The 24,336-nt window shown below is 36.3% G+C and overlaps 1 protein-coding gene across 7 annotated transcripts in view; it reads right to left on the bottom strand.

The window, feature by feature from the left end:
* Positions 1-24,336, bottom strand: part of LOC142412658 (putative oxidoreductase ZK1290.5) — a 51,133-nt gene that overhangs the window by 4,642 nt on the left and 22,155 nt on the right. For 2 of the 7 annotated variants that reach the window (XM_075508241.1, XM_075508242.1), the window contains exons 3-7: positions 22,619-22,720; positions 10,053-10,144; positions 4,683-4,865; positions 4,049-4,108; positions 1,729-1,830 (exon numbers count right to left, since the gene is read on the bottom strand). In XM_075508241.1, coding sequence (XP_075364356.1) covers positions 1,735-1,830; positions 4,049-4,108; positions 4,683-4,865; positions 10,053-10,144; positions 22,619-22,720 — 533 coding nt within the window. In that variant the 3' untranslated portion in view covers positions 1,729-1,734. Of the gene's footprint in view, positions 1-1,699; positions 1,831-4,048; positions 4,124-4,682; positions 4,866-10,052; positions 10,145-22,618; positions 22,721-24,336 lie in introns of all 7 variants that reach the window. The other 5 variants (XM_075508240.1, XM_075508245.1, XM_075508243.1 and 2 more) reach the window with 4 other exon arrangements.

Consider the following 24,336-nt stretch of genomic DNA (forward strand, 5'->3'; position numbering starts at 1 on the left):
TGAGAAAGTCTTCGCTGTCAAGAAGCCACACTGAGTGAACACTAGGCACGTGATTTACTTCTAGTACTTGTTTTATGAATTCAGATACACTGTGAAGCAGGGAGTTCCTCAGCAGCACAGTAACAGGTTTTTTTTCATATTGCTAAGGTATTGTTCTATAAAGTGACTTTTCAGATGCAGGATTAGCTGATGACTACTGGTAGAAAGGTTTATTTCTGGGCAATCTTTCCAATTTTCACTTAGTAATTGCCATAATTTTCTGCAAAAGCTAAAAAAAGCCTAAAAATTACCTTAATTTTATAAATAAGCCTTACTTTTTGGAACTATGGAACCCCTCGTCACAACAATTAAGCCAGCTACATAGCTGTTCTTAGACACCTAAAGTGGCATTCCCAGATACTGAAGCACCACAAACTGTAGGCCACACTTGACGCTCTAGAAAATAACCTTACTGTAGAGATTGTGTATCTTTCTTGGAACACTGCATTGTACAGGTATTAGTGAGCACAGCATTTCATACAATATCTTGTATTTTAAAATAATAATACATTAATGATTCCAGAGGCAAATCTAGACCAATTGTCACGGAAATGTTTACCAGGAAAAAACAGCCAATTATTCTGAGGAGCTGTTATCAAAAAGGTAAGTTTGTCTGTATTTTAGCCAAGCTGTATAGAAGCTCTACTTTGAGGATAAACAATGCAGGCTAGAATATATGATTGCTGTAAGTCACTTCTTGATAAAAAACTAAGGAGCTTTGTTTCACGATATGACTAAAGCAGAACAGCACTGGGAAAACTGCCTCAGGAAGTCCACACACAATATAAATCATAGTCAGATTTTCCATACCTTTCTAGACACAGGAACTCCTAAAATATCAAACCAATGTGACTAGAAGTTGAACACTCAGCCAATAAAAGACTCTGCAGACATATTTCTCAGATCTGTAAGCTACATATATCTATATCTACATCTATTTCTCTATATGCATACATATTTTATAAGAAAATCTGAGAAACAGTATAGTCTCTTAATGAGATTTCCTGGACAAATCCAAAATGAAAGCTAAACTAATTCTCACTAAAAGCTACACAGAACTCACCAGAATTTCCAGTAAGAGAAAAAGATCAGTAATAACAAAGATGCCTCTTCGGCTCTTTAAGCTTGCTGCTCAACTTAACCATGCAGACAGTTTATTTGTACATGGACTTCTCTGGCAAGATTTCTACTTTGTTATACCTACAGGCTAGTAAATAATAGGCATAGAACTCTATGTTATCATAGAATAATAGTATTAACATATTTTTTTACCCAGATTTTTCTTCTTCATACATTGTGTATCTCTAACAAAGTACTTGAAAAATTATTTTGTACTTAATGCCTGTGTTGTACACCAGCAGATAGCATTTTTTCCTTATATTTTTCAAGAAGGGATATCTCCTCATGCTCTTTGATTAAATGACCTGATGCAAGGTCAATGGCATAAATAGGAGGCTTTGATGGGCTTCAATGAAGTACGCATCAGGATTTGAGACAGAAATGTAAGATCTCTGTACAAAAGTGCTACCCTCAAAAATATCTTTTGTCTGTTGTAACCATTAAGGATTTCAAATCAGTTATCATTAATAGCAGACATTAATCTTATGATTATAGTCTTATTGTAACCTTCCCTGAATTTAAATGACATGGTGTGACTCACCAATCACTGACAAAGGAAAAAGCTCAAACCTTCATTCACACAACAAGGCTTGGGTCCCAGGAAACATGTCTCCCATCATGCATTCCATTCAGAATTTCAACATCATCTTCTGCTATTGTAAAATCAAACACCTATGGGAATGCATATATAGTTAACATCATGAACAGAGAGAATCAGGAGTGTTTCTATTATTTCAACTGACCAAGATTCATTTAAATGTGAGGCAGATTTTTTTCTATATTTTTCTTTCCAGAAATTCTTCTTATATTTTGTCATAGACAAATATTCCATTAAACTGACAGGCTCCACTGGGTCCTTTGCTCCTTTTGTGACTCATTTTTATTTGTAGGCTCTGTTAAGATGGTTTTGTAGCACTTTGGCCTCAGGCAAGGGTCCAAGACAATGGTAGTATCAAAGCTGTTTTTGACAGCACTCTATATGGTCACTGCCAGAGGTATATGAATACCCTGACTGCAATCCCTCTGGAAACCCAAGCTCAGTATTTCACTTATATCCCAATGTTCAGTTTAGAGTGTTACAGTTCTTTTCCTCAGAACTGTAGCCAAAGACAACTATTCGAAAGTATCAGGACATTCACAAAGGTAGCAAACCAAAGGCTATAGCTATCTTTTCTACGTGTACTTAGACAAAACTCTCATGGATCAGCTAATACAGAAACAGGTACAGTGCTACAATGCCTCACTACTAGCTCAAAAGCAACCACCTGTCTTCATGCATAGGTTCTTACAGCCACTGACTTCTCCTGTGGAGAGACCTGCAACATGAATGATGGTGTCAGTGTTTTCTTAGCAGGTGTCTTATTCAGACATTATCACTTCAGAACTGAAGTTGCTTTAAGTTGGTCTGTTGTCTTTGTCAGAGCTCCTTCATACTCAATAAAAAGATCCTGTGGAGCCTGAACTGCTGCCAAACAAGCTCTTCCCATCCTGCATTATCCAGCAATCACTGTCTGCTGGAATGACCCTTGTAGTCAAACCTCAGTGCTCAAGCTTTTTAAGCCTAAACCAGGGACCAGTCACAGAACCAGAAATACTATACATCGTATTATATACTGAGGGCTTAATGAGGGGTCCATGCTTTCACCAACTTGACTAGAGGTGGTAGAGACTCAGGCTAACACATGGGGGGGGAAAAAAAAAAAAAAAAAAGGGAGATGCGATAAACAACATCTGATAACTGTGCCAGTTTTCCCCTCCTCCTCTCCATCCTAAGTGTTTTAAGTTTTGCTGCAATGCATTCCCTCAGTTGTGTAAAATGAATTGGTGGGGCCATAGAGTAAACTCTGTAAAAAATGGAATGAAGCTGGATTTAAAATATCATTGGGGAAAAAAAAATAAAGAAAATAATAAGGAAGGATTTTTAACCTGGTTTTGTTCTCCGATTTGGTTTACAATACAGTACCACAAACAGCTGTGCTTGTACCACAGAAGGCAGTGTGCATGTAAGAATAAATGGTCAAGGCAGGAGCTATATAAACAGGCATAGCCACCAGGAGAAATCCTCATTACATGTACGTTGATTTACACCTACACACACACACAGTGATTTAACTAGCAGACAGACATTTCCTATCTTCTTGCAAAGTTTCTTCCTGATTTGCCAAACAGTTCGTACCCCTATGATATTTTTGGAAGTAACAAATGGTTGTTGTGGTTTCCCCTCCCCTCCCCCAAAAAAAGCACACTTTCAGATTAGAGAAATGGAGAGAAAAATGAAGTAATGAATTAAATACATTTGGTATGAAAAGGAAATTAAAAAAGGGTGGGGGGAATCATGGGGCCAATCCTCATTCATTCCCCACTTTTCTTTGTTCATCCCCTCCATGCTAGGACCTTCTCTGCAAGTTGAGTAGAAGGAAGAAAGTAGGGGAAGAGTCAGCTCTGGCAGGACCGTCACTTCCTTAGAAAGTCTGTATCTGGGATATCCCCAAAAGAGTTTTACAGCTTCCATACAGTGTTATACATAGCATACAAACTCCTTCCATTTGACGTATGTGCCTATCACAAAGAGGACCTAGCCATAACCAGATTAGGATGTTCTACAATTAGCCAAGTAATAAATAAAAGTATCAATAATAAAAATCAACTGTGAAAGGTCTTTCTATGGATATCTTTTTTTACACACAGTGATTAGCTCTCCAGTTGATTTCTGACATTTGGGAATTATGGTTTTCTACTATATTGTAGTAGTTTTATGGTACTATAATTTGCCAATTTTAACTGAGTTGCCCCAACATAGAACTGTTATAGGAAAATGGGCAGGCAAACCAAAGTATTAAAAACAGTAATTCGGATGTTAGTCAGACTTGAGTGCATAACCAAATCTTACCTTGCAGTTTTCCTGTATCCTTTCTGCTTTTGTGGACTTTGGAATAGTGACAATCCCATTCTGAAAAACATAATGCTTCTCATCATTAAAATTTACATAGTTTCAAAGAAAATAATCTCACTTCAAAACATGTCAAGACATTCCTCATGTCTTCTGAGGTTTTAATTTCATTTTTCATTAAAACCTCTTCTGAGGTTTTAATTTCATTTTTCAGAGGACACTGACATTTCTATATGCTATTTTTAATAGCAGTTATATGCATTGCATTAAATTCCAACACAGATTATGTGGTTTATGTCAACTTAATACACTATTTCACTGCTTAGTACTTTGTGTTGAGTGATAGAAATCGAATGATGCTCCATACTGCTTGTAACATTTAGTTTGAAAAAAATCTCTTTTATTGGTTGTTCTTTTTATTCTCTACAATCAGATTATTTGCATATTTAAAATGCTGCCATGCTTTGTGTACTACATTCCAAATTTCCAGTGCAGCACAGTTAGTTCACATGATATCAACATATTGAACGCAAAAATACTTTCTGTATAAATTCTGGTTTGATGCACAAAACCCAAACTATTTGCATTTTCTTCCTGAGAGAGGAGACACATTTTTATTACCACCCTCCATTACCTGTATACTCCAGCGTATGCAAATCTGTGCTGGAGTTCTGCCATATTTATTTGCCAGCTGAATGATAGTAGGATGAGTGAGTGCTTCACCTTTGGCTAAAGGACAGTAGCCTTCAAAAACAATATCTCTGCTCCTACAATAATCCACCAGCTCCTGAGGTCTTTGGAATGGGTGGTATTCAACCTTAGATAAATAGAAATAAACTTTTAATAAAAACTTTGAGAATACATTTAGTAGAAAGCATCATTGATAAATGAAAGTATTTTTTCTCTCGTTTTAAAAATACATGAGTGAAATCACTGCTTCTGGGAGATAGATGAAAGTTAGCAGTTTTATAAGACATGTGAAGGACATTAATCTACAAGTATTTTACCATTAATTGGCACAATAGTTTACTGCATATTTTATGCTTCCCCCAGAAGTAAGGTGCATGGAGCAGTTGTCTGCCCTACCTGCAGTTGGACTTGCACTTTTGTTCTGCTCCGTGAAATATATGCAAATGCATAGTGGAAGTCAGCATCAGGTCATTTTTATTGGTGATTTGAGACTACCTTCTCTTCCCCAAAGCTACTTCTTTTCCTGTTTCTTTACTAATGATCTTTGAGTTGCACAGGCAAGGGGAGGGGGCTGGGCAGGGACTGGGTTTGGAAGAGACCAACCAGAACAATTTGCTTAGGATGAGGGCCTGACCTTGGAAGCAAAGCCTGTTGGCATGGACTGTACATGGAAAATCCTGTATTCTGCGTGTGATGTCACCAACAGTTTATGCAGGGAAGCAATCATGCTGTGGAATGAAGTGTGAAGGAGACCCTTTGTAGGAAGGAAGATCACAAATTGCCAAGAACCAATTAAAAGAGGAAAAGTAACAAGCTACAAAGACATAGCTGTTGGAAGCAAAGGGAAACAGAAGTTATTGGAAAGTAAGGATCTCAGAAAGCCACATATTCTGGCATGTAGCAAAAGCCAAAAGACAACTTCTGTAATATTCCTTACTATGTTATTTAGATAAGTATTTCACAGTTTATACATTGTAAGAAGCATATCTTTCTCTGCATTCAGATGAAAATGGGTAGTGTTTTCTTTTATAAAATACATAATCATGTGATGTATTTTTGTGACTGGCCGTCACCGTTGTTCCAGTGATCTAACTCTTGCGCATTTTGAAGAAAAATACTCTTCTGAACAATTACCTCAACACATGGAATCTGGAAAATTTCTTCTGCCACAAAGAGGACAAATGAACATTTCCTGTTTCTCATCTTTAGTACATGTTGTCTTTTCAGACAACAATAGTCGGGAACAATAGGCTGGCAGTCATTCAATATGCGCTAAGAAAAAACTGTGCCCCTCGAAGGCTGGGCTGAGTCAGCCTAAAGCTGCTACCATCTAAATTACTAGGCGGACTCGGGAACAAGGTTCAAGCAGCAGACACATCCATGTCTTCAACCTTTGATGTTTCTTGACCTTTGAGTAGCCTTTGTATTTCACATTTATATGTGTAAGACCAGAGTTTAGGTCACACAGTTATGCACTTGTTTGCACCTGAGCTGACTAGAAAATATTCTCATTGTTTTTACAAAAAACTACAAGGGGAAAAAAGAAAGAGCAAGCAGGGTGTATTACTTGATTATTACAACAGTAATAAGCAATTTTAGTAGATGTTCTTTACACTAAGTGTAACAAATAACATAGCCTAGAAAATTTTAAATAAAGAATGATTTAGGATCAAATGCTGAAAAATCTACAGTACCCCTATGGCATCAGGTTTTACCTGCTGGTCTAATGAGATCTCTAGGCAGCACAGTTCCAGGTTACACTAGAAATATTTAGAGCAAGAACAGCATGCTGAGATGTCACCTGCCTGCTTCACAAGTAGAATACACAGTAACAACTACTTCCCACCTGGGAAGATTATACTTTGTGCCCGTGCTGGTTTTGGCAGTTAAACCACGACAGTGCCTTTCACTGAATCAAGAGACTCCCAAATTTTGTGAATTGAGTTTTGGCACATGCAGTTGTGTGTTGGTAGCAGTAAGTATTTTTCTTCTTAAATATATTGCTAAAATAATAAAATGCATAAAATAAGCACTTTTGAATTTATTTTTCTTGTGAAAACTTTCTGGAAGGTTCTAGCAGCATCTGAATGCAAGGGACTAGCATCCTGAGCTAGAAGAGGCATAGGGTGAGTGGCCAGCATGTGCTCCCCCTCAAAATAATAATTCGTACTTCCTGGCTTGCCCCACCCTTGCTATTTTAGCCACCAAACTTTTCTCAGGTGAGGGCTGTCCATCATATGGTGGTAGAGGAAGATCTTGTCCTTTTCTGGCACTCTACCTTGAGTGATATGTATGTAAAAACTGGCATTTGTTTAATAAAACAGTTTGCAGTTCACATTAGAACTCTTCACAGCTGTTACTTGGTCAGCCACAGGGCAACTCTAAGCAGGCACTGTTTTTTATGACAGCGCAATGGGGAAAGTTAAGCCTAATAACAATCCTGACAGACGGACCTAGAAAGCCTTACCTCAGATGATGGTATACAAAACCCTTACTCTTTCCACCCTGCTGTGGGTTCTTTTCACCTGGTAGTTTCCCTGCATCTGGACTTCAGTCAGTTTCTCAATGGGAATGCACAGTCTTACAATTATTTCTCTTTATAAAGTCAAAATATAAGCCTAGAAATGTTTTCTCTATAGAGGAACAATTCAGGTGAGTTTATGTACAAAGGGGTTGTTTCCTAATGCCTCAAAATACTAAAATACATTTCTACCTTGTACAAATTTACATAATAGAGGTCAATATTAATGGCAATATTAACAACATTACTAAATCTCTCTGAGGGCATTGCATGGTAATTTGCACTTCTATAAAAGTAGAAAAAATACTGATGAGCATTCCTACATGGAATTCGGAGAGGAACAGTTTATATTTGGCTTCAGTGTATCACTTTATTAAATGAAACTTATTAATTAAATTCTTATAAATGTAATTTTTTTTCCTAATGAGTGACAGCTGTAAGAGCCTTCAAAGACTTCCTTGAGTGTAAATCCAAACTTACTACTGCCAAGTCAATTACAAACTCTGGAATACAAACCTGTGACATCTAGGTTGTAGGTTTCATTCTACATGATGCTAGAATAAAATATTTATCATAATTTTACACAGTGTTTAACTGTGTAAGTATTTTTGATCATAGATTGTAATTTTAAAAGGTGCCTTCTTACTACTAAATACCTTAACAATGCTATATTATTGAAAAGACAGGCCTTTCCTACTTCTTTAAAAGCCATGATTATATTGTTTTTTCCAGGAACCCAGAAGAGAGGCAGTACTTACAACTTGGTTTGTAAAATAAGCAACATTGCTTAATACCTGGTTTGCAAAGGCTATAAAAGTCTAATAAAGAACCTCCTTTCTCCTGCCTTCCTACTCCCTCTTCTTCACAGAAAAAATAATGTTGAATTTTAACATCATAAGAACTGTTGGAATGGTAAGAACACCCTAAATTCCTTACGCAAATTTAACACAGCTAAGAGGGAAGTGATTTTCCTTCACTTGTTTCTTAAATATTTAGACTTTGTATACAATTATTACTTCTAAATACAAAATATTTGCAAATAAGTTCATTGAAAGAGTATGCTATTTTATGCATAAATATAGCAAAGATCTCTCATATTATAAATTCTGGACAGGGAAATAAGAATTCAGTATAGCACTTCCATTCCCAATTTAAATTTAGGAATTCAGTAGTTATTTGATAATGCTTATATAATCTCACCATCAGACTCAGCAACTCTCCAACACTAAGCAAGAAACAGAATAAATACTCTTTTGAGGGTAACCTGAACTATGGTTTATAAGATTCCTGTAACACTAAAAAGTGTAAATTAATGCTGTAACAAAGCTGTTCGAAGTGGAGCACTTTGCAGTGGCGTGGATACTTCATTGTTGTTTTTTTGTTTTTAATTTGGAACAATGCTGTGTATCACCTTAAAGAAATTACTATCTGAATACAGCAGGGGCACCCTCCCACCCCCCAGTATCCCTACCATCTCAACTTTTTGTCTCCTCTTTTTCAGCCACGGAAAAAGAGATGCTGTCAAACAGTATCAAGAAACAACTTTTCTCTATTAACACTACTGACACAGTAAGACTGGTAACATTTGGACATTGAGGGTAAGAGGAAATTTCAAAACAAATCCAGGATTACTTTTTTCTTCCTTGCAGTGATTTAGTAGGACACTGAAAGGCTATTCTCATTTAATAGACAGTAACAACTTATACCAAACTCCAGCAAGACTTTGAAGATGTATATTTCTGAAAAGGAGACACAACTGAACCTTAGCAAACTCACTGATTCTTAAACAGTCATCAACCTGCCCATCTTAAGACATATTTCAATGGCTTATTTTGAATAATTGAATTTAAATATTTTACATGGTTTTGCATTAATTTAACATTACTCATAATTGCCCTTTGGTAACCTTTAGTCTAGTGGACAGCAAAAATCAGAGACGTTAAGTTCTGACAGTCACATTCTAAGCAACCCTTTTATGGTTTAATGTCATAAACAGCCACAAACAGCTGCCAGAAATCATCACCACCTGTACAAAGGGGAAAAGCATGTGCCTGCACTTCATCCATTCCAGTTCCCAGTTCTATGTTAGCATAAGCACACTTTCACTGGCAGGAGGTGGTACGAATGGGAGCACGAACTTCCAGCACAGCTGTGGGCAGAAAACTGCAACAAGGGAATAGTTGTCAGTGTCCTGGAAGTCTGCCGGTATGTAGGTGGCCATTTTTTATCTGCCTAGGGCAGCAAAAATATTTTCCCAGGGCTCTTGCAGCATCTTCCTAAATGAGAAGTTCACTGAATTTAATGTGATCTTGAAATATGAGTATGAAATAAGGGGGGGAGCAAGGGAAACAGCACCCTTGCATGGTTATCACCTGGGGCTTTCAGTGTTGCTTAGAGGAATTATACATAGTATTTGAACACAGGCTCCCCAAAACCTTGTTCACTCTGGAGATGCTAAGTGTTCAGTGCTCCTTGAATTTTATTTATAAACTGTTTTATCATTAACAACCGGCACATGGACCATTTGTTCGTGCCTTAAAACCAGCCACAAACAAGCAGCCTAGGAGAAACTCAGGAAAAGAAAGGAGGAAGGACTCCCCCGCCCCCACTCCCTTCAGGTCATCTCCCGGAATGGTTTTCAACACGTATATAGAAATGAAAGAGAAGAAATTGTATGACGAAGGCTAGTTTGGGTGTAGTCGTTCAGGCATAGGGGTGGGGAGGAGATTGTTAACAAAAAAACCCAAAGCAAAACCCCAAACCCAGATACTTTAAATATATTTATCCACTCACCTGATTAACGTGTGGAGTAATCACACAGTCTTCCTTTAGTTGCTCAAGATGACTGATAAGAAAGTTGCTTACACCAATTGATCTACAAAAACCTAATGAGAAACAGAACAAGAAAAAGTTTTGGGACAATCCTAACTATTTGGGGGGATGATTTGAAAAATATCACTTTCAATAGACAAGATGATTGTACACATCACTTCTATATAGCAAAGTACTGCAAAGAAACACAGAAAATCGGCACCAAAATCTAGTTTGACAGTATTATCTGAAAGCATGGTCCCGTCACAGTCACGCTAGGAAATCATTTTATAATCTAAACACACTGGAAACTCCCCAGTGTAAAAAAACTCCAGGCTAAATTCTGGGAAAGGCTAATGTAGTATAAGCAAAGAACAATTGGACTCCACCAGAATGAAAAGAAGGAAATGGTGTTCTGAGCAGCTTGCCAAAACTAAAGAAAAGTGGAACATTTGCTGAAGACTAATAAGGTGTGAGCAATACAACACAAGGACATGCAGCCCAAATGAACTATGTAGCACTGCTTATATTTCTATTAGATCATTACGAGATGTTACATAAAACTCAGTAGAAAAGCTTCAATTAAGTGAGCAGTATCTAACAAGAACCAAGAAGCTTAAAAATGTAGCTAGATTTCTCAGCTCCTGTTGACACGTAAATAAATGGCACATAGGTGATATGAAGGTTATTTTTTTAAATAAGCCTTAAGTATGCACGCATGCGTATAAATTAAGTGCTGACAGTCCTGAAATCAGATGTCTTCCTTCAAACCTCAGATACGATAAAGCACAACTCCCAATATTGGCCTGCCACCACACCTCAACCCCGACTCATCTTGGATAGTTTGGTCCTTGTTCTGTGCTAAACACAGTTAATAGGGAAACCAACTGTGCTCAAGCTAGTAGTGGTCTCCTTAGGCTGTGGATTTTGTGGACTATGAATCAGACTCATTTCTTCAGTATGTGAACTTTGTCTCAATTGACTTGATCTGCATTTCAGTCTGTAACTCTGCAGATGGAAAGTCTGTCTCAAGGTGTGTGAACACAGAAGTCCAATCACTGTAGTTAATCCAGTATTTGTGCTGGCCAATTCTATATAATGTATATGCATGTGCTTATCTATATACATGCATTCAAATATCCATAGCAAAAAAGAAAGGAATTAAGCCAAAAGTTATACGGTTCTTTTTTTCCTGAAAAGAAAAAGAAAAAAAAAAAACAAACAAAAAAACCCCCCAGACCTTGGGCAATTTTAGCCATTTGATGTCAAAGGAAAGATTTCTGGACTGAAATTGCCCTCATTCCACAGTTCGAATCACCACTTTCTTGAGGTCAGCAGGGAACTATGTGGAGCTGCCTTGATTTGAAGCTGGAATACGGACACATAAAAAGCACTTATTAATGCAACTGAGAGACGTGAATACATTAAGAAGAAGAATTTCACTTGAAGCGAAAGGAAACAAAAATGTTGGAGAAAAATGTACTAACCAAGTACTTATTCCTAAAATGCATGTTTTATGTATTAAAAAAAACCAACTCACAAGTAGACCATAAATTGGCATATAAAAATATCAGCTATAAGATTACAAAGTATCTTGAATTTGCAGGTTAGATTTACCTGGACAAAACAAAGAAATTAAATTTTTCTAGTCTTCTATGAAATTCTGAAGTGAAGTTACAGTTTATAGCTAATTATTGTAAACAGATTGCTAAAGCCCTGAAAAAAACTCATCAGTTTTGCATTAGAAAAGCCACTAACCATATAAATACAGGCAATTTGACTTCTATATTGCTTTCACATATTTTGGCAGTACAAGCAGATAAGCTGCACAGCAGCAAAACCTGCACACATACTATCACTTTTTAATGTGGTTTCTTTTGTAGATTGCAAAACGGAGAAAAAATACATTAGCAACTAAAATGCTAGACAGCTTTCCCTTACAGAAATTACCATTGTTCAAGATGTATAACATAATTAGGTTATAACCTGCACTATAGCGATTTGCATAATTTGTATGTAATCTGCCAGAAGGAGCAAAACCTGAGCTTTTGAATTCTACTGACAAACGACCCTGGAGTGTCAACACTAATAAATCATTATGCCAAAGAAGTTAGAAAAACACTTGCAGTTTTAAAACAATGGTGAACCAAAATATTATACTCTATTGTTGAAAGCTAAGGAGTTACAAAAAACATGCTGTTACTGCCCTTGAAGAATAAAGCTTTTATTTCAGACTGAAATAAAACAAAACTCAATCACAGACATGAAAGATGAAAGGGCTTATTAAACTTGTCCATTTCCACAGAAAGCTTCCATTTTTTTCCCCCCTACAGTATACTCTAAGATGTTTTGCTTCTAGCATACTTCTCATAGGAGACTTTGAAGTATGTTCCATAGTCTCATTGCATTCACTGATAAGAAGTTTTTGTTAGATTTCCCATCAAGAAATTTCAGGTCAGTTATGTTTTGTCTTAAAAATCATCTGAGTCGCTCCTACTATAATCAGTATTATGGCATTCCTGTGTTTAGAGTCATGTCACACAGAGAAAGCTAAATTCAAAATTGCCAAGGAAGTGAACATTTTCCCATACAACAGAGAAATAATAATTAGAATTTCAATGTTTTTGTGGAAATCAGCATTTTCTTAAAAAAATTTTTCTAAGGGAATACAATTAAAACATTTCATTTTCATTAAATCCACATATTTAGTTTTGGTAAAGTTAGAACCCTTCGTTTCAACTCCATTGCTTTGTTTTTAGTTACAGTCTAATGCATGAAAGTTAAAGTGTTTTGACTTTTGTTTTAAATTACAATATAAAATACAATAAACATGAAAACAATTGCACAGCCGGAGTGTATTAAAAATCTTATTTCAAAGCATGGTGGAAACATGAATTCAAAACACTGGACTTTCCTGAAAAATAGAGAGTTTAAATTTCAATGAACAATCAATGGATTCTACTCTAGAGAATTGCTTCCATCTGCTTGATGGAAGATTAACACAGTTGCTCTGCTTTGTCCAAATCTTGGAGACACTGCCTTAAAGCAGGAGATCATACAGAATTATTTCCACATTTACATTTGCTGGATTAATTCCTAAGAATGAAGAATTAGAAAATGATGGACAAGAAAATGAAGGTTTGGTTAGCTCCTGGGCCTTATCCGACAGACCAACACTTGTTACTATGTATATCAAAGAAGATCCATGAAACGATCACATCAGCAGTAGAAATAAAAAAATTACATATTGAGAAACTTGCGTAAAAGGATCCTGACTCATTGCCTTGAAACAATTTGGGGGGCAGGGAGGGCACATTTTCTTGTATTTCCTCTCTCACGGAGCTCCAACAGAGGTGGGGTCCCCAAAGTTTGTGCCATGGGTCTCAAAACCACCAGAATGTTCTTGAAAAGGCGGGGGGGGGGGGCGCGGGCATTTATCTTTAATTTAATACCTGTTTAGCATGCTTAAAAACCCCATTTTGGACAACTCAGGCACAATTCATGTCTTAGTTGTTGTGATAGCAGCTGGTTTTAAAATCTATTCTTCTTTTTAGCTTAACCAATTTAACTAGTCCTGAAGTTCAGGTCCTCAGAGATAAAAGTTTGCAATGTGCTAGCTGCAATCCCTCTAGAAAGTACACTTTTAAAATATACATTTATACTGCCTTATTTACAAGGTCACAGAGCTGTGACTCAGGGAGAGAAAGCATCCTCCTTATCTGCTTGAGGAAATGAGTGGTTTGGCCCCTATGAAGCAGATTTTGAGAAAGTGCCAGGTGCAATAAACAAAGTTTGCAATTCCCCATTAGCTCCCAAAGCTTATTGAGGCTTTGTCCTACTCCTTGTGACTCTGACTTCACAGGCTTGAAGGAAAACTTGGCAATGATGCTTCTTTTATGCATGCTAAAAATTGACTGACCACAATGGTGGACATAAATTTTCATCCAGCTTTGAAAAACTATCATGAAACTCTGCAAGACACATTAGAAAACATATTGGCAAAATAATGGTTGATCATAATGGGAAAAAAAAAAAATCAGTATCTTTTCTGTTCTACACAAAAAAAACCTTGGCCTCCACCAGATCAGTAATTTCACCACACTGTATTGCTCCCGGCTGCTGTGAAGCAATACATCATGCTAATGGACTGGTTTGCAATGTAGTTGCATATTAAGCTTAAAGCATTTTTATGGCAACCTAGAGAATGATTGGGTATTTTTTCCTTTACTTTGCATAATAACAAATTATACTAAGTTTGATGGGTACTGTTAGTCTTGCAACAAAAAAGCATAAATATACTGTCTTGGCACCACAACGTCGTTTTAGCACAATAGTGAGCCTTATCTTTCTCTAGCACTACTATGGACTTTTATCAAACTTCTAAATACTCTGGAATATTAAGTGAATAAAGTTCATATCAAAGAGATTTTTTAAATGACAAAACTGGATACTGGGTTTGTGGAGCCCATTTTCCTCCCCCTTCCTGCTGCTCTACATGAGTCAGAGCAAGGGAGAATTCCCACGTCCAGTGAACAGTGCCCATTCTGTTATATCTTCTATTCAGGCCACAGAATAAAACCACAAATGGATCCATTTTTTTTACAAGAAGTCAACTGCAGTAACTGTATCTTTATTAAAGGAGGTTACACAGGTTGGAAAAGTCCACATTCTCTGTGATACACATGCTAAGAACTCTGTGGATAAATGGTATTACTCATAGACACCATATAAGATTTTATTTCAGCACAGCTTGCTAAATCAAAACTGTAGGCTGAGTGTGCCCCACATGCAGATTGCAAGCCAAAGCCTTGATAAATAAAGCAGATGACTCTTAGAGCCAATAAGGAATTAAGTTCTAGATCTATGAAATAACACTTGTTCCCATTTCACAGACTGAAAAACATAGACACCAAAAGGCAAAGTGTCCTAAGAGACACAGGAAGACTGTGGCAAAATTGAACACACAAAAATCATGCTTCCTCCCCCAAAGGACTTCTTTTTATCTTATTCATTACCACAGTATAGGTGCTTATCTGCTTTAAAATTACTTTCCTGCTACTACAATTCCATGATCATTACTCCTGCTACAATCACCTGTGAACCACGATAAACTGTGAGGACAACAGGAGAGGAGGCATCAGTAGAAGTCAAATTGTCAACTTCTGTGACTGAAAACTCATTATAAACATTAACCTGGCTGCTCATTCTCACTACTTCAATGCGACACTAGCTTAGTTGTGTTGACATATTTTTTTCCTCGAGTTGACATTACAAAGCAGATCAGATTAAAAAAAATCCACTAAAAAAGGCTGTTTGTCTGGTTGTTTTTAAAACTGAATCAACCCCCTTGTACTCTTATGGATTTTTCCTTCTCTTATGCCAGTTTTAAGCATGTAGAATCATACCGTGAACAGAACACAGGTTTAAAGAAAGCATGAAAATACATTTTTATATCTAGAACATTCTGCAGCTGCTTACAAATGGCTGGGCAATCAAAACTGCAAAAACAACATGGTACAGAATCAATCCCACTATACCTTAAGTCAATATTGCCACCACACGCTATGTTGTGAAAATGTGATCAAAATTATCAGCAACTCTGCTAAGTGCTTAAAGGCTATTAGAATATGTACCCTCAAAACTAGCACTTTGAAAGTATTACGGAGAGCATATAGTTAAGATTCTAAATAGTTTGTCCCCCCTGTAACTATGATGGCACAGTTTCCTGAACTGGGATACTTTTTGGACTTCTGTATCAGAGGGGATAATGATTCCCAATTGGTATGAATAACAGCATCCTGACTGATGTCAATAAAGCAATACTGATTTACAATAGCTAAGAATCTAGGGCTTAAATTCAACATATGCAGAACAGATAAATGATGCCTTTTCCCCAGATCATGTACGTTATTTATTGAGACAAAGTTATTTCAGACGAGGACTTCCCTTTGAAATGTATTTCAGCATTACCTTCTTCCCAAGAGTTCTTGTGTTCACACTGGGACCTCTAGGCACTTCTGTGTGGGCACACAAATGTGTACATTTGCTTTAAGTAAGCTTTAAGTAAGCAAAAAGATTTATCTAAATTTTTCACAAAAATTATTCACTTGCTGGTAGAAAAAGCACAAACCATACACTGCAATGAATCATGAAACAAAGAAGTCTGAGGGCTTGTTTTTACACTTAGAATTACCCATAAAGTCCTTAAAATAAAAAAAAAAAAAAAAAAGGAGCAAAACATAACAAATGAGGACAGACATTCATGCAAGTTTAGATTTGTTCCCACTTTTACATCTGCACCAAAATGACTTATTCTATGGAATTTCTTATTCTTAAATAAGGTACTGCACATTATGAAGACTTCTTTATGATCTTTAACATAAATATGTGTAGTCTTTTTTATTTTGCATACATCTTTAATTGCCGTCTTATCTGATCAACAGGGTGTGGTGCAACCAACATCCTCACCAACTGCAACCACCTTCAACCCATGAAAACACATCTCTGAACTGTTTCTGATAATAACAAGCCCATGAAACATCTTCATCTGTACAGAGAGAATACTATAGACAATGTGAAAAAGATGTCTTGCTAGGAAAATTAGTTACTTGCTTTTACTTATTAAAACTTTAGTGCAACTTACACGCATACATTTGCATATGACTTCTACCAACACAAACATTTGAGACAAACATTTTGTGGCACTGTAACACAAATATTTGTGAGTTGTCAGCTGTTCATCATTTGAGAATATAAGCATAGATTTAAAGTAATTTTTCAGTAGAATAAAAGCAGAATGTGTCATCTAGGAAAGGATGTACTAGAAATTTGCACCACCTACACAAAAACTGTATTTGGTTTATTACTGAACCCTCACTCATACTTCAAAGAACTGATAGAAAATGGAGGAAGAAAAGATATGATTGAACTGGAGGAAAAAAAGATATGATTGAACTGGTCTATGCCCAAAGATGAAAAGGACAAGAATATTGTTAAGTTTGATTGATTTCTTCTCTCACTTGGAATTAGGCAAAACATAACTTTTTTCCAAGAATGTAGGGACATGGCTTCAATTACTGGGCCAAACAATTTCTTTTACTTTATGGGATTCTCTTCAAATCATACATGAAGACTATTAAACTCACATATTAATGGAATAATTGTATTTCTTTTGAAGAGCATTTCTCTATGTTTAACAAAATCATATGTTAACACAGTAAGGAATTTCTGATGCAAGTATGAATATTTCATGTAAGCATAAGCTGCACTCCTTACACTAAAAAGATAAGTAAAAAATTTTACTCTTAGTAAAATGGCACCGAGTCCCAGTGGGATCTGAATCCAGAACAACCACCACGTTACTACTCTTGCCAACTTCAGGCAAAAGCTGGCTGGAGGCCCTCATTCTTCCCAGCATTTTTAGATGGAGGGACAAGTAATCATGTGCATGTGTGTACGAAAAGCTTGCCGAGATGATGGGCTAGCCACAATGCCAAAATCAAGGTCATTAAAGACACTGCATATGGAAAGGGTCATTTTGCTAGGAACAGACCAATTACCAGTGAGCGTATATAATGACTATTCATGATGCCACACTGCTTTCATCTGCCAGCAGACAAATGCCTATACGAGAATGTTGCAGCTGTCAAGGGAATATTTGACTCAATGTATGTATCTTGGAATGGTTTCTGTAGGCAGTCTGGCCTCTGTCCTGAGGTACTGGAGAGGATAATTCCACAAAATGACAATGTACGAGACCACAAAAATTCAAACCATAGCCTTGATATTACAAGAATCCTAGCTGATTTCAGCTGTTACAACAGAAAGAACCAGTTATTATACACAAATGTCTCACTGACCAAAATTAAGAATTTTTTTCTCCCTTTTCCCTCAGCACTGTTTATCCCATAACTCTTTAAAGGAAAACATGTATGCAGGCTGTTGAACAAAGACACATGTCTAGAATTCTCTGCCTCTCAGCAGTGCAGATAGAGACGTCTTTACTCTGACTGCGATCTTAAGACAGATGCACATACAGCAATGGAGTCACTCGGCTCCTGTGAAACAGCTCCAATCAAACTGGAGCAGATTAACAAGTCACAGAAGATAACAAGAGAGGGAAGGAAAAAAAAAAAAGCTACATTCTCAGGCACAACAGCATTTAAAAAAACTAATTCTTGAAACTGTAAGGTTGTCCTCAGCTAGTAGAAATCAGTTTAACAATAAGGTCTTTCCTGCTATGAATAGAGAGCTATCAGCTTGGTCTATCAGAAGTCACCCAGCATTTTTAAATGGGAGTTTTTAGTGCAGGTAGTGCCTTTATCCTATACTGTCAAGTACATACTACAATTCTAAAAACAGTAATGAAAATAATTATTATCATACCCCATTCATTTGTTCCTAATTCTCAACTTAAAGAAGCTGCAATGACTGATACTGGAAATTGCTGCAGTTCCTTAACAGCTTTTCCATTAGAAAATCTTCTAATCACTTGGGCTGACTACCAAGACCAGGTGCAGAATTCTGATCCCCGAGCTACCATAAGAGACAGCACAATTCCCTCTGGAAGCAAGGCTGAGCCTAAATGCATGCAAATCCCAGAGTCTGAAGCCTTATGGAAGACAACAGACTGTAAGACAAAATTGAAATCACTGCACTGAATCCTTTCTTAACTAGCATGTGAATGTCTCATGAATCAAGCAGTGTTATAATTCATTAATATGACAAATAAGCGTTCTAATATACTTTCTGTATGATTTGGGGAAATGTACATAAAATTTATAAGTTTTGGTTCATGTTATGGAATGATACAATTGCTATACAATTGCACTGTAAATATGTATCTACCTTTGTTGACCCCGAAGGACTAGTATGACATTTTTCCCTGGAAAGATATTTAAGGAAACCAGCAAATTTAATGACTGGACTCTGGCTATACAACAGGAATACTAAAAAAGCAAACTAAAAGTATAACCTTGCCTTGTTTGTAGGGAAGAGAGGATAGAGGGTAAAAATATACAAATTCCAGGTTAAAGAGGGAAAGATGCTAGTAGGACTTCTAATGGACTCTAAGAAACATACTGAAGGATTTAGCTAGGAGAAAATAAAAGATGAGCATGTTTAGTCAAAGACTCTGTAGATCACAGACAAACCAGAAAGACACAGGACCCTGTTCCAGACACAACCCAGAGGGATTAAAACACCTGAAGTGGGTAAAACTTTCGGGGTGTGTTATTTTAACATAGATAATAAATATATTATCTCATACTGTTACAGTAAAGGACAACAGTGGCTTCAGAATCCCTACAAGTGTTTTGGGGCATGCTCTCATATCTTTCATGGTCTACATCATGAAAAACATCAAGAAAAACACCCAGGATTCTGGGAATTTTTTTTTAACCTGAAGTGAGATCTTGAGATAGCTGCTCAGTTGCATTAGGCAGTTGAACAGTGGATTCAAGCACAAGAGTGAGAGTGCTAAAATATGAAACCTTCTTTCAAGTGTGCTCCTGAGACCCCAGCCTTGGGGCAGTAACAAGATTCTGTTTAGTTTCCACAGATGTAAACCACATTGGATCCAAGGAATGCAGCCCAAAACCTCAGTATGGTAAGTAATCAGCTGGAGAGGGTAATCGGATCTCTAACAAATACTATTCAGATTCTCATTTCAAATTGTTCGTGTTTCCAGTTTGAATTGTATCAGGACAAGAGATTCTTTTGAAAAATGTTAACCTCAAATTCCTTTTGATGAAACACAAAAAACAGTATAGTGGTAAGCCACAGTGGGGATTTTTCAGTGATAGCAAAGGATCTTTCTTGTCACCTGAATCTATTATTTTCTATTTAGGAGAATATTCTGATGTTACAGCTCAACTCCAAACCTTCATTAAGAGTATATATAGGAAGCACTACTAAGCAGTCAAGGATTAAGAAACAGTAAACTTAAGGATGCCCACACATCTTCATGAATGCACATCTACCAGTTTACACAAATTTCATTGGCACATGCTGCATTCAAATAACAATGTGAATATAGAGAAGTGATTAAAGAAAATCTTGTTAACTTCAGCCAGACCAAAGACTTAGGTCAATATTGAGATCTTTTAACCATCTCATAAGTCTCCTGCAGAGAGATATGCATTATCAGTCCCATAACACAAACCAATTTTTTTTTCTACAGAGAACAGTGTTTATTGTCACTGCACTTTCAGACACTCTTCAATGTGGACATAGCTAGCTGCTAAACCCACTAGCAAGTTGAATAATTTCAATATTTCCTTCATGAATTGACTGCAGAAGTATATTATTCATTTAAATGTTCAATCCTTAAATGTGAAGCTTTTAGTTTCTACTGATTTTTTTTCCAGAATAATTTCCTAAAAAAAAAAAAAAAGAAAAAGTAACAGGTTTGCAAACAGGAACCAATGACTACCTGAACCAGTGTCAAGTTCAGAGAAGACAAAGATCTCACCTGTTTAGTACAGAATTTACAATCTTCCCCCCAATAAATGAAGATGATTTTTTTTTTCCCCAGGTAAGGATTTTGACCAAATCCTATATTCAATTCATACCAAGGCTAACATGTTGCTCACATAACACATAGCAAGTCACATAAAGATATGCAGCAAGTGTTTAATCTTTAGTGGAAAGTCTAGTGGTTAACCATGCAAACAAATTATTTCACATTTTCCTCAGGAATCATTGCATTTCCATGTCCAGAGTGGTTAACATTTGCATGTCATTTCAGTAACACATAGTTATGGTCAGAACATCCAGAATCTGTACCCCCTAAAACAAAAATGGGGAGGTTAATGTTCTAAGGCACTTGATTCAACCAGACTAATAAATTTTCCTTCCCCTGTAGATGATCTAACTGAGGTAATTTAGACAACCAGAGCTGGAAAACTTATGCTCAGCTAAATGAGTCATGAGTCTACAGAATGCTTAAATTCAGAAAAAGACTGAGGGTAGCAACATGCAAATTGATAAAACTGTTGAAGAAATGCAACTGCAGGAAAAATAAATATAACATGGGATGTCTGTAAAGAGGTATCACATATAGGAACAAAAAATAAAAGTAATTTTTCCTCTGCTATGAGGCCAGTGATGGTATTTCTAGTGTCTTACTGGAAGACCACTGAATAGCTCACAGTCTTTCCCATTAGGAAGATATATCGAGAAAGAAAGAGTTGTGTAAGACAGGGAAGATCACAAACACACATGCAAAAGCAGAATAAAGCCAATACGATAGGAATAATAATAGAAGGTGAAAATACGACCTGTTTGCAGCAAATTAGGATGGCATATCTAAGCACAAATGACATGCACTAACTTAAATACTCATCAGAAAAAAAAAAACCTTCTCAATGGAAGGATGAAGTACCTTGTCGAATAATCTATCTTTGGACTTAAGTCATTGATGCTTTAAAATATTAGGTCAGTGTAGTGTTTTTTTAAAAACTGAATGTTGTAATCCCTTACATGGCAGAAAACACTTTTTGCAACTTCCCTTATGCTTAATATAAAAAGCAAGAACAAAAGATGTATCAAAGATAGTTTACTTCTGTGTTTCCAGAGGCAGACCAAAAGTAACTGAAGGGTTGAAGCATAAGAGAACAGGTTTATTTATCGCTCTGATAAAACTGGTAGCAGTACACAGCCTGTAATTGCCTTTGTACAACTCTCCTTTGTACAATCACTAGTTCAGTAACTCTGGGTTAGCAGTTAAGACTAAATCCAAGAAGTCTTCTCCCTGTCCATGGAACTTCTCTGAAGCTGTAAACAGGGTGGTCCACGTTGCCCAAGAACTGCATGACAGGATTTTCTCTTATGACAATATTTCTAATAATACTGCAAACTTCAGGAGCAAAATCCTCCTCTTAAATCTACATGACAAATTTTGATTGGGACAGCAATAGGAAGAGTAGACTATGAACGTAAACTGAAGTTTGCAGTGCACCAAAAATCAAATTGACAGCCATCGGAACTTGAGAAAATAGCTCTATCCTTTGAATTTATTTTTTCCAAAAGTTAGTACCAAAGAATCTGCAGTTGAGTATTTGTTCCTCACCTAGCCATTTTGTTTTGTTGACCTTTTCCAAAATACAAATGGATCTATAAAGTACCACAATATATGATAAATTGGAAAATGGCATCATACAATTAAAAAAAAAACCTAAAGGAAGTAAAACTTAGCATGATTTATACTTAAAACAGAGGAACCTACTACAAAGGTGTTCTATAGTGGCATATACATTTCAATGTAATCTGTAGATTTCCTCAAGAAAGTATGCACACCATCATTAATCTCACAGGCAGGATTTGGCAATGTATTATTTACAAGCAACACAAAGCTCTCTTATTTAACTTACCAAAATGCTGCTGCTGCAATTCCCAAAGAGATTCACATAACTCACACACCCAAATCCCACTGAAATACAAGCATCCAGTTCAAATTAAGTTTTTGAACAACTCTCACTATGAATTCCCCAAATCCCAAAATGCACTATAATTCCACCTGCTAAGATAGGTTTTCATTATTATATCACCTTTCTCATAGAGCTCCTCCATCGCTCTCCAGGTTTCAGCTCGGACCTCTCGACTGCTTTTACCCGGAACATGTGCATCAGGCCAGTGTATTAAATAAAGATCTAAAAAAGAAACAGAACTAGTGTCCAAGAAAATATATATCAAACCATGTGAAATGGCATTTTCCCTTCATAATGGCCCCTAATATATTATCATCAAAATAGTTACAATTACTACTCTGTGATCATTACTCTATACATCTATTTAGTTTTAATAAATGAAATCTACAACATTTCATTAACAACTAAAGGTAGCAGAAGTTGCACATGTGCCACAGGTTTAGATCACTGTAATCAGAATTTCATGGTCACATATGCACTTAAACTTTCAACACATAACAAGCCCCATTTAAATTAAAGGGATTTTGGTCACTGGAATTAAGACTGGACTACTGCTGAAGTGCTACAAGTCTTCAAGTTTATGGAAGATAAATATGTTTGGCAGTTCTATAGATATTTTATACAACCTCAGCAGTGGGTCTGGTTTTTTCCTTTCTAAAGAATACTTCCATTTATGAATTTCTGTTGGAAATTACAGCACATTCTTTCACGCAGTTTTTTTGCTATAATTTTGTGGCAGCATTTGTAATTTTTTTTTAAGCATTTTTAAAATATTAATTTAAGTGAACAAAATTATGCTTTACTACATTTTATGAAATGTTAGCACAATTTCAAACACAATTAAGATTTACTGCTGATGAAATTATCCAACCACCTACTGAAACTGGCTGTCTCAGGAAAGCTTTTTTTTTTGTGTTGTCTCCATGCAAGAAAAGACTATCCTTCTACTGAAAAAGGAACCAATTCCAACATAAATTAAAACCAAGAAATTTACATGTATTGGACTCAGAGTTCCAAATCAGATTACCTAAATTTAAAAAGTGATATCCTTTATAAGTTTGTAGACACTGCTAGACATCCTGAAGGAGAAATTTAGGAGATACTTCGAAAACAATTACATTTCTATTTAAATCCTAACTGCAGATGAAACAAGTAACTGCAGGCATCCCAGTCAAAGAGGTGTTGGTCTTTGCCGCTTACATTAGTCTGACACAAAACAGGAAAAGGAAATAAATGCATGACTGAGATGTGCACCATTGTCTTTGTGCTTTATAATAATCCTTTTGTGGCAGTTCAAATATAGAGTTAAGAAATAAAAAACCAGACTCATTTGCAAGGAGCAGAGTTTTTTGTTCTTTGAATGCACCACACCATTCATTTACAGCACCTCTTTGTGAAAACACAGATGCTTTGCCATATTTTTTTTTTATTATTCACGTTTAAGGACTGCATTAATGATTACTATACCACTGGGCTGATATATTAGCTTTCCACTTCTATAAATACAAATTCAACCTCGATTTAAGAGGAAAAGGTAATATGAAATTCACTATAATACACCAGTTCCCATTTGGGTACATCACTGCAACACTGTTAAAGAGAGTATTTTGCTTACACTAAGAATCTAATTAGAACAGTACAGAATTTTGTACAGTAAGATACATTACAGATGTATCAAGGAGAAAATAATTTTGGGTGCATCACAAAAATCATGAGCCAAAGTTGCACTTTCTGATGCCAATAACCCATTAGACTTTTAAACACAATTGCTCAGATAAGCAGATATCACTCATATATAATGATTTGTAGCATCTGGATTTATGTCACATTTAAAGAGA

The sequence above is a fragment of the Mycteria americana genome, chromosome 7 (genome assembly GCF_035582795.1).
Source record: "Mycteria americana isolate JAX WOST 10 ecotype Jacksonville Zoo and Gardens chromosome 7, USCA_MyAme_1.0, whole genome shotgun sequence".
Taxonomy (NCBI): Eukaryota; Metazoa; Chordata; class Aves; order Ciconiiformes; family Ciconiidae; genus Mycteria; species Mycteria americana.